The sequence below is a fragment of the Aedes aegypti genome, chromosome 2, assembly GCF_002204515.2.
Source record: "Aedes aegypti strain LVP_AGWG chromosome 2, AaegL5.0 Primary Assembly, whole genome shotgun sequence".
Taxonomy (NCBI): Eukaryota; Metazoa; Arthropoda; class Insecta; order Diptera; family Culicidae; genus Aedes; species Aedes aegypti.
In genome coordinates, this window is record NC_035108.1 from 514854 (window position 1) to 531269 (window position 16416).

General features: G+C 40.6%; 1 protein-coding gene across 4 annotated transcripts in view; it reads right to left on the minus strand.

Annotated features, from left to right (window-relative positions):
- Positions 1-16416, minus strand: part of LOC5566132 — a 150624-nt gene that overhangs the window by 38278 nt on the left and 95930 nt on the right. For all 4 annotated transcript variants that reach the window (XM_001650443.2, XM_021839706.1, XM_021839708.1 and 1 more), the window contains 4 exons: positions 15220-15559; positions 14952-15005; positions 2306-2587; positions 1985-2113 (listed from right to left, as the gene is read on the minus strand). In XM_001650443.2, coding sequence (XP_001650493.2) covers positions 1985-2113; positions 2306-2587; positions 14952-15005; positions 15220-15559 — 805 coding nt within the window. The remainder of the gene's footprint in view (positions 1-1984; positions 2114-2305; positions 2588-14951; positions 15006-15219; positions 15560-16416) is intronic.

The window sequence follows — 16416 nt, forward strand, 5'->3', positions numbered from 1 at the left end:
ACCGTATTCCTGCACACCGCCAAAGATCGTCCTAAGCACCCGACGTACGAAGACTCCAAGAGTCCTCCTCGAGCACCGTATTTCACCTCCGTATTTCACGACTAACGTTATTGTCAGCCGTCAGCAAGGATCCAAGGTAAACGAACTCGTCGACCACCTCGAACGTATCCCCGTCTATCGCAATACTGCTACCTAGGCGAGCTCTCTCGCGATCGGCCCCAAAAGCTAGCATGTACTTTGTCTTGGACGCATTCACCACCAGTCCAACTTTTGCTGCCTCGCGTTTCAGGCGGGTGTACAGGTCTGCCATCTTTTCAAATGTTCATTTCAACCGTGAAGGTAACAAATTGACTGGATCTCGTAAAAATCGTACCCCGGCTATTAAGCTCGGCTCTCCGCATAATACTAGCGAAGTATTGAAAAGCAGACACGAAAGTCCATCACCTTGTCGTAGTCCCCGGAGGGATCCAAACGCACTGGAATGTTCGCCTGTAACTGAGCTTTCCGGGAAAACTGTTCTCGTCCATGATTTTTCATAGTTCTACGCGGTCGATACTATCGTATGTCACCTTGAAATTGATGAAAAGGTGATGCGCTGGCACCTGGTATTTACGACATTTTTAGAGGAGTAGCCGTACAGTAAAGATCTGGTCCGTTGTCCATCAGCCATTGATGACTTCCCACGAGCTCGTTTACTATAGGTAAAAGACGACGGAAGCTCAAAAAATTGAAATATTTCATGTTTCCTGCACAATCTTGTGGAAGAAATCTAAATCAAAAACCTGTCATTAGACTGTCCTTGAGCTGTTTTATAACTTTGTCGGAGATACCATCCATCCATTTATTCACATACATTTACTGTACTAAAGGAATTGATCTCTAAATAGATCATTGGGCATTAATGGGTTAACCAATATGTGCTCTACAACCAGGCATGAAATTTTCACCAACAACATCAAAAATAGCAGGATAATTAAGGGCCCTATTTTATAAGTCGAGTCGATCAAAAACGACTCGACTGGAGTTACTGTCGACCAAAAATTTTGCTCGAGTCGGCTCTGTCACTCGAGTTTATCGACAGTTGTCACTTTATGTGACTGGATTACTATGGGAGTCGACGGGTGACATCTGAAATATGCATGCTTGCTTCGATCGACAATGACTACAGATGAGTCACATGAAACCGTTCGATTTACAAAATAGACCCCTAAGAAAATACACGGAAAAAAATATGATTCCCAAATCATGATTTAAAAGTCTTGAAATTCAAAATTTCAAAAAAATGGGAAATTTTTTTTTCGCAATGTGATAATGTTTAAATAAGTATTATACACTTTGGAGATCATGACAAATTCACAGTTCTGTATCATTTGGGTAAATGTCGCATTCAGGTAAATTGAATTCGAGTAAGTGTCAAGGCAGCATATTTCGATATTACAATGACATCAAAAGACTGAAAGTAAAGCCACTAAAAAAATAAAAAAAAATAAATGATCAAAGCTTTTAGCTGATGTGATAATCAATGAAGGAGTACAATTTGTATATATTTTTCGTGCACGTGCATTAACTTCAAATACCTACGTTGGAATGGATTTTTTTCATTGAAAACAATTCCTGCAATTAACATCTGCGAAATTTACGAACATTGAGCGTTTGAAATTATTGCAGCATTTTCAGTGAGCGATTCATCGCTTTGTCGTCGCAATCAAGAGTGGGGTTCAAAAATTTCAATTTCGGAAACTCGATCTCAAGTATTCGAAGCTCGTCAGCTGTATAACAGAACAGTGAACGATACTCGCGTATCGAAATAGTTGGCAACATTATTTCGCTGTGGAGTGCCAGTTAATCCATTACAAATTGAAATAGTACCAAAGTGGATGTACGAGAAGAGCCTTTTTGGGATGCTATTAGAGTGGAACTGGAGGAGGGTATTGCAAATAAAGTGATGAAATTCCTGCTGGCAGCTGGTTTCCGAGGTACATACATTGAATTTCGATGTTGAACGTCTGGTTCGCTGGTGGTGGAATTCCGTTGTCTGCCAGGCACTGATAAGCTCCCATGTGCACTCGATTGATTTTGGTAATGTTGAGAGTATGGCCAGCCATCGACGAAGCTGCATGGTGTCCATCGGTCAGAACATGACCGAGTCAAACGGAAGACAAAAGCCGGAAGCGTCCACAAGAACAGATGGGAAGAGAAGTATGAAAGTTTTAAATTCAATTTACCAGCTTTCTGTATGACGATGGACGGTATTGGTAACACACTGTGAAAGGATTGCAAGCTCAAAGGAATGACTCTTTATTACCTTGCCATGCACCATTGGAGATTGTTTTTCCATCCTCTCGGCGCCATTCGACGTGTGGTTTAGGCGTTCCAGTGGCAGCACAACGTAATCGAAGGTGAGTGCCCTCCTGAACCACGATGGGACGAAGTGCTTCCGGTGTGCCAGAGCCGGCTATCGTTGGTGGCACGAGAAGCTCGTTGGAGAACGTATCGTTGACCTTAATCTTCCACGCATTAATTCCGGGTGTTCCGGGAGTGCCGTTGATGCCGGGTCGTCCTGGCTTACCTCGTGGTCCGTGCAGACCTGGAAATTCGAAACAAATAAAAGCGGATTAATTTTAACACTTTGAAAAATTTATGTGCTTTTGATAAATATTTTTTCAATGAAATACTTTCAAGCTTTGGAAGTATGGTTCAAGTATTTGAAACAAGAGCATGATGCATTTTAGCTTCACACTTCAGTCTGCTGGTCGATTTTCTCTCTGTGTTCGCAATCAACTAAAATCAACCCTTTCCATTTATCCCTTTCACCTGGTGTCGTGAAACTGGAAATTACTTTGTCAAAGGGAAAAAATACTCCAACACGTTTTAACCTGCATCATCCAAAAAGTGCCTTCCTTCCTGTAGTGTCTACCTTCGTCATATATATTCCATTGTATCTCAAAGTCGGTGAGGCAAACCGTCAGCTTTCTGAAACTGTGCAACCCATCAACGTTGCGTGTTCAGAGTAGCAGGTACCTATAGGTAGTGCCAAAAGCAATCAATCTTTCTCTGGATTGGATATGGTGGTAGGAGTTTGCTTAAGCTGGCTTGATCTATTGGGTTGCGGAAAGGGGCGCTGAAAAACAAATCTACGACGGACAAAGCAAGAGCCGGAAATAATAACAACAGCATGCGGGAAAATGCTTCTCACTCTCGGAGCATGGTTTGTCGATTAGTTTGAATTTATTTGTTGGATGTGCCTATGTAACATATAACCAGGTGTAAATGGAGAATGGTAAAATTAGGAAAGGATGCTGAATCAATTAGAGGTTAATGAATCCTTTCTAACTATGTTTCGTTGATAAATTTAGTTAATAGGTATTTTATTCAAACGCAACACCGAGAACTATCAATTAAACTGACACAACTGTTCTCGTTTTTATTCCAACTTATTTTGTTGTAGTGTCTCTAAAGTGTGTTGATCCACTGCACAATTCTCGCGCTTTATACACATCAGGATTAGAATAATGGTGAATGTTTTAGTGAGTATAAGACTGTAGTCATTTTGATGATTTTTAAGATAAAAAATAACTCGCGTCGCATCATGTCGCTGTTTCGAATATTACAAATCGAAAATATTATCGGCTTTAATCTTTTAAATATACTTTGACAATCTTCTCTATAACAAATAAAGCTCAATAACATAATTGATAAAAGCTCGATCGAATAAAAAAAATGTTTCGATCATATTTTGATTACTTAGCCTGTGAATTGCAACATGTCCTTTTTGATACAATAAAAATACCAAATAGCATATTATAATTAGTCATAAGACAGGGGCCTTCCTTAGCCGAGTGGTTAGAGTCCGCGGCTACAAAGCAAAGCCATGCTGAAGGTGTCTGGGTTCGAATCCCGGTCGGTCCAGGATCTTTTCGTAATGGAAATTTTCTTTCCTGGGCATAGAGTATCATCGCACCTGCCACAGATATACGAATGCAAAAATGGCAACTTTGGCAAAGAAAGCTCTCAGTTAATAACTGTGGAAGTGCTCATAAGAACACTACGCTGAGAAGCAGGCTCTGTCCTGGTGAGGACGTAAATGCCAAGAAGAAGAAATCAAATTAGGTATTTCAAAACTAGTTTTGGCCAAACTTTGGTTTCTAGCAATGATGTTCAGTGCTGTAGATGTCACTTTTCTTCTGATACATTGCCCTTGTGGTAGAAATTTTCCCAGGAGATAACATCATCAGAAGCAGATTTGTTACGATAAATATAATCATAATCCATCAAAGCACCATCCAGAGAACGATTATCGGAAAATGGTATAGCCATAAAACAGACACACAAGTATTGTAGCTCATCAATATTGCACCACAAGATCATTTATTTTTTTGTTCGATAACCCGTATCCACACCGTTAGCAGGAGGAATGATGGGGCATTATTGAAAACCATGTCTCACTGCAGTGTAGGAAATCGGACAAGCGAAAGCCATTATAATGGATGGTAAAAGATTGATGCATAATTGACTTCCGCCGAGTGTCGCTTTAGATGACAGCTGCCTCGGGTGTCGAGTTAAATGGTCTCTGCCGGAAATGACAAAATGATGGGGATTTGGGAAGAAATGGGAGCCATAACTTTTGCCCATGGATGCGTGAATGATAGATGCATTGGCCAACCCTGTTAACTGCTGCCTTGCGGATGAACGGAGAATATGAATTATTGGATACTTTGTTTTTATTCTGCAAATTCGTACTCGATTGAACTGAATGACGGCTATCAACGTTTTTCTTCATTCGAGAGATTTAGCTTCATTTGACTATACCAGATTGAGTTATATAGAGTAAGGTAGGGCAAAAATCTTTTAGAATTTTGCCTCTATTCAGAAATTTCTGATGTACATATATTACACAGCGTAACAAAAATGACATTTTTGCGCGTCTCAAGGATCAAACTATGTGTCTCTGGTAGATTTGGGGTTGCCGTATATGATGTCAGAAATGTTCCAACACGTCACAATTTTAGCTACAGGTTGCCAAAGTTGTATAAAATACTGTTTTCGTAAATATTTACATCAAATTTTAAGTATTTCAATATTTACATCAAATTTTAATTATGATTTATCAAACTTTTCTGTGATCTAATCCACCAAGCATGCAATATATGATGTAAGCTTCCATTTAAGATATAATTTGTTTGAAAATGGACAATTAAATTTAGGTTAAATCGTTATTTTCCACATACTTGCAGTCTCCATACAAAATTCTTTGTTTCTCTTATATGGCAACAGTGCTGGAAAAGTTCGCGTCACGAAGCAGCTCACGAGTGTATACCAACGCATAACAAACATCACAGACTCGGAATCTGGCTAGGTGTGAGTAAGTCCGCACCCGTCTGCTCGGGAGAACATGTCAAAAGAAGTAGCAACAAGCTCGCGAGCGTTTACTCGCGAGTAACCGAGCAAGGTGTGATTTATTATGGTTTTGACAGACAAATTAATTGTATAACATATCGACAGTAAACTACTCGTTTGTAGTCAAAAGCCCTTGAAAACCATAAATCTCGGAGGGTAAGCAGCTTTTTTCCCAAAAGCACAATATGACTCTGAGCAGCTCCGAACACGTTCGCGAATCACTTTTAGCTTCAGTTACTCGGGAGTCGACAGATGCGAGTAAGCCAGCGCTCTGACGCTCGGGAGCGTTTGGTTTTGTTTTTGTTCCAGTTCAGATGAAGCGTTCGCCACTTTCCATCACTGTATGGCAAAATACAATACTTTTCGAAACCATCATAAAACAACTTCTGAGCATCGTAATTATTATGAACTTTGTTGATAATAATTGTTGTACAAATGAAGTTTGGATTACGTGGCAAATTAAGTGATTAAAATGCTATGCAAGCTTGGAAACTTGCATGCAAGTTGGCTGAAATAGTCAAATTTAGCATAACAGTCAATATTTCTAAAACTATATGTGCTATGATATTTTTGAAAACGGCAATGGATTCGGCAGTCTTTAATTTAGTAAAAAGTGGTATTTTGGTGCTTGAGACAAAAACCTGTTCCGCAGTGTTATCAATTTCATGATGGATCGAATGCTATTCTAGTGGAAAATATTCACTACAAAAATGATAAACCAATTGAAATTTGAAAAAAAGTTTTTGTTAGTTATTGTTTATGAAATAAAGACAAAAGTTGTTCGATTTTTGATGCAAAATGAACTTTTGCCTCACCTTACTGAGTATCTCGATGGAGTATTTTAATATGAAATATAAGTCATGGAAACACTATCACATTCAATGACAATAATTGAAAACTGCTTACCCTCTGGAGGAATATTGATATAATTTAAAGAAAAATTTTCGTACAAATTCCTCAACGAATCTCTGGATACATTTCTCGATTTTCTGTCATAGGCAAGTTCCGGCTTTAACCATAATAATACTGCTTTCATGAAAAATGTTCTTGAGCAATTGGAGCAAGTCTGGATGAATTGAGAGTTTTATTTTTCTATATAAAGAAATTCTCCAAGACATCTATGGGGAATATATGGAAAAACTTCTGGCAGAATTTCTAGAGTGATTCCTAATTTTGTCAGCAAATTTTCTAGAGATTTTACCATTTTTCTCATATTTGGATAGGTATCTTGTGTAGAATTTTGAACTGCTTCTAAATAACTTTGAAGAAGACACAATGTTTCTATCTTTTACTAGCTGGTTCGACGTGACTTACCACGTTTGAAGCATGAATCGTCCGACTTATCAGTATCTCGTCAATCATTTGTTAAAACACTACAGTTAGCTCTTTCTTACCCGATATCGAGTTAGAGTATCTTAGCAAACATTGGTTTTGGTTGGTTCTTTGGATTGCATTTGCACTAGCTTAGTGTTCTAAAATTCGATACCTCCCTAATTCGATGATCCCTTCAATGTTGTGTTATTGAGAGTTGACTATGAATTACTTTTCACATTATCGATCAAATTTTAACAATCATTGGGTACTATGATCATTTGTATGATTCGGTGATTATTCGTACCTCAACAGTGATGAATAGCAGTAGAAAATGTAGAGAATTAGGATGGATCCATGAATAATCTCTGACAGGGCTTTCCAGATAGTTTGCACTTTAAGGAAAATCTGTTTTGACTATTTGGCCATGAGAATTGTGCTTTTTTTTCAAGTATAGTTTTTTCTTGATCTCAAAATGAGTGGCTACACCGATTTTCCATTCCTTCGAGTTTTTTGTGAACATGAAGCTTTCCATCCATTTGGGTTTGATTAAAAGTGAAATTTTAAATTTCTGTTATTTGAATTTTATGCTTTTGTGAGGAAATTCAATTTCAATGTTAACATTGGCGGAGCCCTGGTTTGACTGGAAGTGATCCATAATTGCGAAAAACAAACAGTTCCTGATCCATGCTATAGAGCCCTTATTTTTTAGCCCTGCGTTAGTTCATCTTGGGACTAACGGTTTTACTGCTCTTCCGAAAGAAGTCGTCACTATAACCTTACGATCATAAGTGACAATCTCGGGAATAGGTTTCGATCCCAGTTCCTTGGCTTGAGAAGTGTGAGTTCAAACCACTACACTAGGCCCGTCCTCAAAATGAAACCCTTGTCAGGACTGCTAATATTCAGTATTTAGAATAATAAATCTGGATAAATCTTGCTCAAAAATGATTTAATCTATGTGCACAAGCTATTTTCATGTCATAAAAGTTGAATTTTAACATCTGTGGCGCTTATGACACTACAAACAGACGACGATATTTTGATAGCTGTGTAATACCAACATAACATTTGTTGAAAACTCCCTTGTTTTACGGTTGAATGTTATGCTTAACATTAGGGATCATTCAAAAATGACTTCCACAATCTTGGGGAGGGGATGGGGTCTACGAAAGTGTGACAGTGCGTATGTAAGGTAAAAAACAGAAGCGGAAAAGGTGTGACTGATGGGGGACGGGGGTGTCCCGAAAAATCCCGAAAAACGATGGACGTCATATTTGAATCATCCCTTACAAATGTTAAGAAAAAGAAGACGTTTAGTTTAATTTGACAAACATACTGAGCCAGACAAAAAATAAGATCGCCTAAGCGAAAAATATTTAATTCGTTGATTCTGTTGGTTTTCCTTCTTATTAATATTAATATTTAAATTATATTTTGTTACAGTTATTTTGTGTTACGATCTTTCTTATCAATCCGCAAATCTATAAAATAAAATAATAATTTTAATAAAAATTTCGCAAAATATCATGCCTATGTTTAAGTTTTAACATCCCTGTTGCATTAAAAAAAAGTTTTTTACAATTTCTCATCGTAATAGGTTGTTTTTCATCACGCCAGCCTGTCATGGCATGGCCTACTTTCCCGCATTGTGGTATTACCCAACTGAAAAGCGTTTGGTAATGTCTCATTACGCAACGCATTTCAGTAACGTAATGAAGCACATCCCAGACATTCGCTTGTATGCCATTTTTTATCATATCAAATATGCACGTATATCGCCTCCACTTTTGTACGCATGAGGCCTTTTCTCGACATCTTATTTGTGAAATTTTACACATGTAAGCATCGTATATCGCAAAAGGTGATTTCGTTATAAGTACGTTTTGGTTGTATGGGAATCTTATTCATTTAGTTGGTGTTACATCAATTAATTTGATCAGACCTCGTTAACGATGTTACGCCAATTTACTCGGTTCATTGTTGTGTCTCTCCAACTTCGATTTTGGCCCACGTTCTCCAGATCTTGTTGCACCTGATCAAGCCTCTTCGTTCGCTATGCTCCCCGCTTTCTTGTGCCAACCGGATTCGACGCGAACACCATCTTTGCAGGATTGTTCTCCGGTAGTCTTGCAACATGCCCTGCTAAGCGCACCCTTCCGGCTTTCGCAACACCTTCTAGCGCGATGTTGAACAGCAGGCACGAAAGTCCATCACCCTGCCGAAGTCCCCGGCGGGATTCGAACCAACTGGAATGTTTGACCGAAATCTTCACGCTATTTTGCACACCGTCCATCATTGTTCTTATTAGTCTTGTGAGGTTCCCAGAAAAGCTGTACTCGTCCATGATTTTCAATAGTTCTTCGCGGTCGATATAATAAGCCGCTTTAAAAACGATGAAAAGGTGATGCGTTGGGACTTGGTATTCACGGCATTTCTGGAGGATTTGCCTTGTTATTCTTGAGCTGGTGAATGGCATCCTTAACTTCCCTCAATGTGGGGACAGGTTGGTTTCCTTCATCCGCCAGTCACTTCCTCCGCTGTCGTGACCCTCTGCACCTGTGTTCTCCGTGTCATTCAGGTGTTCATCGTAGTGCTGCTTCCACCTTTCAATCACCTCACGTCTGTCCGTCAAGATGCTTCCGTCCTCATCCCTACATATTTCGACCCGCGACACGAAGCCTTTTCGAGATGTGTTAAGCTTCTCGTAGAACTTTCGTGTTTCTTGTGAACGATGTGCTGTTCCATTTCATCACATTCCGCTTAATCCAGGCGGCGCTTTTTGTCCCGGAATAGGCGGGTTTGCTGCTTTCGTTTTCTTCTGTATCGCTCAACGTTTTGTCGTGGCTGCAGCATTGCAGCCCGCGCTGCATCCTTCTCCTCCAAAACCTGCCTGGGATGTGTTTTATATAAATATCATTCTTAGAAAAACGAAGAGGTCTATGAATTTTCGTTCTTAGGATTTGTGTAATTATCATTATTTCATTGTTGCAACAGCAACAGTTGATGATTTCCATCCTCCATGCATAACATAAGTAAATATCTACCCCAGAATTTGCCAGTAGAGACGTGGAGACCGACAAAAGCAGATCTACGGTGGTTTGAAAAGTTATGACAATTGCTCAGTACAACCTGATCAGAATTTCTCAAACATGGCTGTGGATAAACTGAACTTCGCAGTCGACCCTTTTGAGTTTTGGCAGTCGAGTAGTATTTTAGAACAAAGTTAGTTATTCTCAAATTACCGGGAGCAGAAAATAACTGTTGAACTGTCAAGTTCAACCATGCTCGAGAGCAGGGTTATTTTTGACCGGAGGGGAAATAACCATCAAACTGTCAAATTTTAACTAAATTAGCAACGAATCGGTGAAACGGTTCAATTCAATTCAATTCAATTTTAACTAAAAATTAAACGAATCAGTGAAACGGTTCAATTATTTTTTTACCTATTAAAAAGCAATCCAAGAAAATCTACGAGCTTTTTTTTCGCTGGGGTGGTCTGATTGCTTTGTCCGTAACTGAATGTCTCACCTCAACGCGAACGTTTGGAGCGAGATATTCGGTTTGAAACGTCAAAGTTATCCATAATCATGTGTGATCCGTGAATGTGTGGGCATGGTATAGATCATAGTTTCCCAAACTGTGGGTCGCGACCCCCTGAAAGGTCCCAAACTTGTTTAAAGTTTCCTAAAACTTTGGCCACTGGTTGGAACTTATTCATCATTATCTTACTTAATCACTAAAACTGTTTCTTCCAGTGATCAGGCATTGGGTCAGTCATCACTATCAAAACTATTCTTAGGCTAAGATCGAAGGCTAAAACATTTGACTAATTGTTAAAGAAATGGTCCATAGTTGTACTTCCAAGAGTCGAAGGTCCATGGAAATATTGAGTAATGGAACAAATATTTTTTGGGAAGCTGTTTGAGAGGAACATCATAATACTCATGATTTTTTTATTTTAATTTTTAGTGTGGTTCGGGGTGTCAAAATCTCAATCAAGCCTTTGCTCCTCAGATATTTCTAGGAAAACGTTTAGCATTTTGGCTAAGATTTTATGGACGGAAGAATAAAACAAATTCTGTCGTAGAAAAAAATGTATGGGACTGTTTTAGCTGCAAAATTGGCTTTTCTTAAATTAAGTATGTAAAATAATCCTTAAATTTAAAAATCTTCAATTTTCTCCGACAGAATATTTTCAAACTTTCAGGGTATGAAAGAAATTATTAGTGTCCAAAAATATCTTAGGTACATGCAACATCGATTATAATCTAAATATTGAGCCCGTGTGGTTCCGTGAGTCAATATTGAGCAATGGAACATCTACTCGTGGAGGGTTGACTTAATTGGAAAGTTTTGCAAGAGTACAATCATAATATGGAATTTTGATAGATGTCGAGACATTCAATCAATTCATGTTGTTATAAAAGTTTTCTATATTAATATTTTCATCTTGTAACGAGCAGTTGCGAGTTAAGAAATCGATTTGAATTCACTGTAGTTTCAGAACAAAATTCGTCTATGGACAATTTTCCACTGGTGGGTCGCAAGGAATATGTTTATTGGTTGGGCGCAATCAAAAAGTTTGAGAACCTATGGTATAGATACACATCATTTTCGTTTTCACTTTTTATCGATATAGAGCGCAAAAAATCCTAATGTTGATTGTTAAATTTCAGAGTAATGCTGAAAACAAATTAAATATTTTTTAACGATTAAAATAGAATAAAGCATAGCACAAACTGTCACTTCAACAATCAACATTTTTTAGTTTGAATAACATTATTATTTGGGCAAGATAACTAATCGGTCATACGGAAAACATGTACTTCGGTGTGCGTTTGAAATTTCCCATTTTAGCGTTACGTAATAAATGTATGCTGCCATATGACAAATATGTTTATTGAATTTGTCTCAACATATATTCATTCGACAACTGTTTCTGCGTGTAATAGTTATGAGTTCACTTTCTCTGCCTCGTGGTCGTGATTTTAAAAACAAAACAACATTACAATTGCTCTCGTGAGAGCCCCGTCATTGCGACCTGACGGAATGAGCACATGAAATATAGCTTCTTCTAGTGACAGTGAGAAGATTGGTTTCGTCAGTGTCGCAAGCCGGTCATGATTCTTAACAGCCCTGCTCGTGAGATAGAAAATAGTATTATCTATTTTATTCATCTTTTTTTTGGAGTAGGAAAACTCCCCTCTCTCCAAAAGCTTAGCTTAGCTTAGCTTAGACTGACTACACATATCAATGGTTGCTATTCCGTGATTGACCGAAGTCAGTGAAAATGCACAAAGAATCAACTAGAAGTTCGGCTGGGATTGGCCAAAATCTTCTTCAGTGTGCATAATTCAGTGCCTCTATTTATACAGGGTCAATAACGGCGCCGGCCACGTCCTTGCAGTCAGGTGGGATTGGAGGAAGGAATGTTAGTGTGTAACCTTTGCTATATGGAGACCGTGTTTACCTCTGCATCTCCACAAAGGTTACTGGAAGGGATGTTTGTTAATGGGGAGGATCGTTGGGTCACAGGATTCACTTTGATAAGCGATTAGACCATGATAAATTATTTGACGCGAGCTAAGGATCAAACACAACTAACCTGCTTCGCGAACCGCGCCACTAATAGATCATGCCACGCGAGCGACGCGCGACACGATTGATCCTGCTCACATCACCCGCCCCCGCAGGAGCAAGCGACGCGAGCAAAGGATCAAACACAACTAACCTGCTTCGCGGACCGCGCCACTAATAGATCATGCCACGCGAGCGACGCGCGACACGATTGATCCTGCTCACATCACCCGCCCCCGCAGGAGCAAGTGACGCGAGCAAAGGATCAAACACTACTAACCTGCTTCGCGAACCGCGCCACTAATAAATCATGCCACGCGAGCGACGCGCGACACGATTGATCCTGCTCACATCACCCGCCCCCGCAGGAGCAAGTGACGCGAGCAAAGGATCAAACACAACTAACCTGCTTCGCGAACCGCGCCACTAATAGATCATGCCACGCGAGCGACGCGCGACACGATTGATCCTGCTCACATCACCCGCCCCCGCAGGAGCAAGCGACGCGAGCAAAGGATCAAACACAACTAACCTGCTTCGCGAACCGCGCCACTAATAGATCATGCCACGCGAGCGACGCGCGACACGATTGATCCTGCTCACATCACCCGCCCCCGCAGGAGCAAGTGACGCGAGCAAAGGATCAAACACTACTAACCTGCTTCGCGAACCGCGCCACTAATAAATCATGCCACGCGAGCGACGCGCGACACGATTGATCCTGCTCACATCACCCGCCCCCGCAGGAGCAAGTGACGCGAGCAAAGGATCAAACACAACTAACCTGCTTCGCGAACCGCGCCACTAATAGATCATGCCACGCGAGCGACGCGCGACACGATTGATCCTGCTCACATCACCCGCCCCCGCAGGAGCAAGCGACGCGAGCAAAGGATCAAACACAACTAACCTGCTTCGCGGACCGCGCCACTAATAGATCATGCCACGCGAGCGACGCGCGACACGATTGATCCTGCTCACATCACCCGCCCCCGCAGGAGCAAGTGACGCGAGCAAAGGATCAAACACTACTAACCTGCTTCGCGAACCGCGCCACTAATTGATCATGCCACGCGAGCGACGCGCGACACGATTGATCCTGCTCACATCACCCGCCCCCGCAGGAGCAAGTGACGCGAGCAAAGGATCAAACACTACTCAAAAACTCCCCTCTCTCCAAAAAGCGTAAAACCCCCTCATTATTTCAATCATGATTACAAGTGTTCACCACCAGGGGCTTTCCTTTGCCGAGTGGTTAGAATCCGCGGCTGCAAAGCAAAGCCATACTTAAGGTTCGATTCCCGGTCGGTTCAGGATCTTTTCGTATTGAAAATTTTCTTGACTTCCCTGGGCATAAAGTATAATCGTACCTGCCACACGATATACGAATGCGAAAATGGCAACTCAGGCAAAGAAAGCTCTCAGTTAATAACTGTGGAAGTGCTTATAAGAACACTACGTGAGTAGCCGGCTCTGTCCCAGTGGGGACGTTAATGCCAAGTGTTCGAAACGAAATGTTAAGCAGGAGTAGTATTGATGTAAAATGTTTGAATAATAATGTTGTAGATAGTTTGAGAAGCACACTTCCTTAATAGAAACTGAGCACACTGGAAAGTGAACACTAGACTGATGCAAATTTTGAAGTTTTTGCTCCCCTATGTTTAAACGATGTCAATTATGATGAAAATGATTCTCCCAAAATTTGAAGTAATTCGGAAGAAATTTGGTTGAGCACAAGCTATTTGAAGTTTATATGGAAATTACTATGGAAAAAGCAAACCTTTTGTGGTCAGTCCTCTAACTGCTCGTCATAAAAATCTATGGAAAAGTGAACACACTCTTCTCATGTGAAAACTTGCCAGCTACAACTTTGCCGAAAACCACATTTCGATGAGACGTATGGATAATTTGTTATTATTGATAACAAAGTCTAAATCATGCTGAGATGATCATTCAATTACTTTCAGAGCAACACTGCTTTTTTGCTGTAGAACATAGTAGCCTGGATTACTTTGATCTATTCTTCCCACCAAGAGCACCACTGTTGCCTGCCGAACAGTTGGTGAAGCATGCTACATGCAAACCAACTTTATGATGATGAATAACAATTTATCCTGAGGTCCAATCAAAATGTGGTCTTCGGCAAAGTTGTAGCTGGGAGGATTTCACATTAGAAGAATTTGTTTACTTTTCCATAGAATATTATGACGAAGAGATAGAGGGCTGAACACAAAAGATTGGCGTTGTCTATAGTAATCTCCATATAAACTTCAAATGGCTTGTGCACAGTAAAATTTCTTCCGAATCACTTCAAACTTTGGGAGGATGCTATTTACCATAATTAAAATCGTTTAAGCATAGGGGAGCAAACATTTCAAAATTTGCATCACTCTAGTGTTCACTTTCCAGTGTGCTCAGTTTCTATTAAGGAAGTGTGCTTCTCAAACTATCTACAACATTATTATTCAAACATTTTACATCAATACTACTCCTGCTTAACATTTCGTTTCGAAGGCGTTGAGTCGGTATTATATAGACGAAAGAAAAAGTTACTGTACTGAACCTGACACTATTCATTAGGATTACATTTTCCGTTCCATTTGTATGATTAAAACTCATAAAGAGTACTCAATTAAATATAATTTTCTGTTTGACATGCTTACCTCTTGGCCCTGGTTCGCCTGGTGGTCCGACTGGTCCCATCGGTCCAGGTGTGCCTGTAGCAAATGGAAAAAAATAACCACTTATTGTTGCCAACATCATAAAAATCAAGACCAAACTTTTCCCATCAATACTTCAACAACTACGACCACCGACTGCGCTTCGAGCGCCCACAATTGACCGTGGCATCACAGTTGTAATCGTTTCCGTTTTAACGAGGTAAAAGTTTCGTCATAACCATTTTCATTTAACCGCAGCGGCACTACTCACCATTCTTTCCGTCTATCCCGTTTTGACCGTTGATTCCAGGCGTGCCATCTTTTCCATCACGTCCGGGAATACCATCTGCCCCTGCTCTCCCAGGCACACCATCTAATCCCGGTTCTCCCGGCACTCCATCTCTTCCGTCTAACCCTGGGTTTCCTGGGTATCCGATTTCACCCTTGGGGCCACGTGGACCCGGTTTACCTTCGCGCCCATCGATGCCAGCTGGGCCAGGAATGCCAACATCACCTCGGTTGCCTTTCGGACCAGGTATACCAGGAAGACCAGGTGGTCCCGGAGGGCAGTATTCCTTCGTCGCACGGCAGAAACCGGTGATCGCGTCATACTGTAAGAGCAAACATGGAAACACAAAATGCCATGAAACTTGTGCCTATCACGTAGCGCAAACATTTACTCTGGAGAATTACTTTTAATGACAATTAAATAGTTTACAGTGCAACTACGTCCTGTCACTGCACTGTAACTCAAATTGGGCTTCGTCAACATTTTTTTTTTCATTCCCATATTTACTAAAGGGCAAAGTGGTGGCCTTCATCCAGACCTTTGGATTGCACCGGTTGGGTTGTTTGTTTGGTGGTTGAAAGAGGGGCGTGACGATTTGAGTGGAGCAATATTTGTTCCAGACAAACATACCATCGAACACGATTTACTGACAATTGAGTTCGCTCGACGTGATGAGAGCCGTTGTACGTGATAAATATTAACTAGCCATTTGCTAGTAGTAAATTGTTTATCCAAGTTCACCTTCGTGTAATGTGAAATTTTCTTTGATGTTTTTGTGGACCCCTCGATGCAGCCACTTGCAAAGTGCATCCGTTCATTGGTTACAAAGTTTCCAGCAGGCATCCATCCTCAGAAATGGTGCAAGTGTGTTCCGGAGGTACTAAATTTCATACACTTCTTCCCACAGTGAACCACGTCTACTGTTGAATCACGACAAACGCTCCGGGTGGTGGTGACATAGTACAAAAATATCATAGCACCTACATCGATGCGAAGCGTTACTGCTCTTTTGAGGGTCTTGTCTGGTGCCAATGTTCGCTCTGGGTGCATTGCAATGATGGTGATATGACGTTGTTGTCCCTGTTTAACTTAGTCCGACCGTAACTTGATTTTATGCACGGTGAAATTTCCGAGTCTGTAAGGGTACTGATTTCAAAACAGTCGCCCATGTTCGAGTCA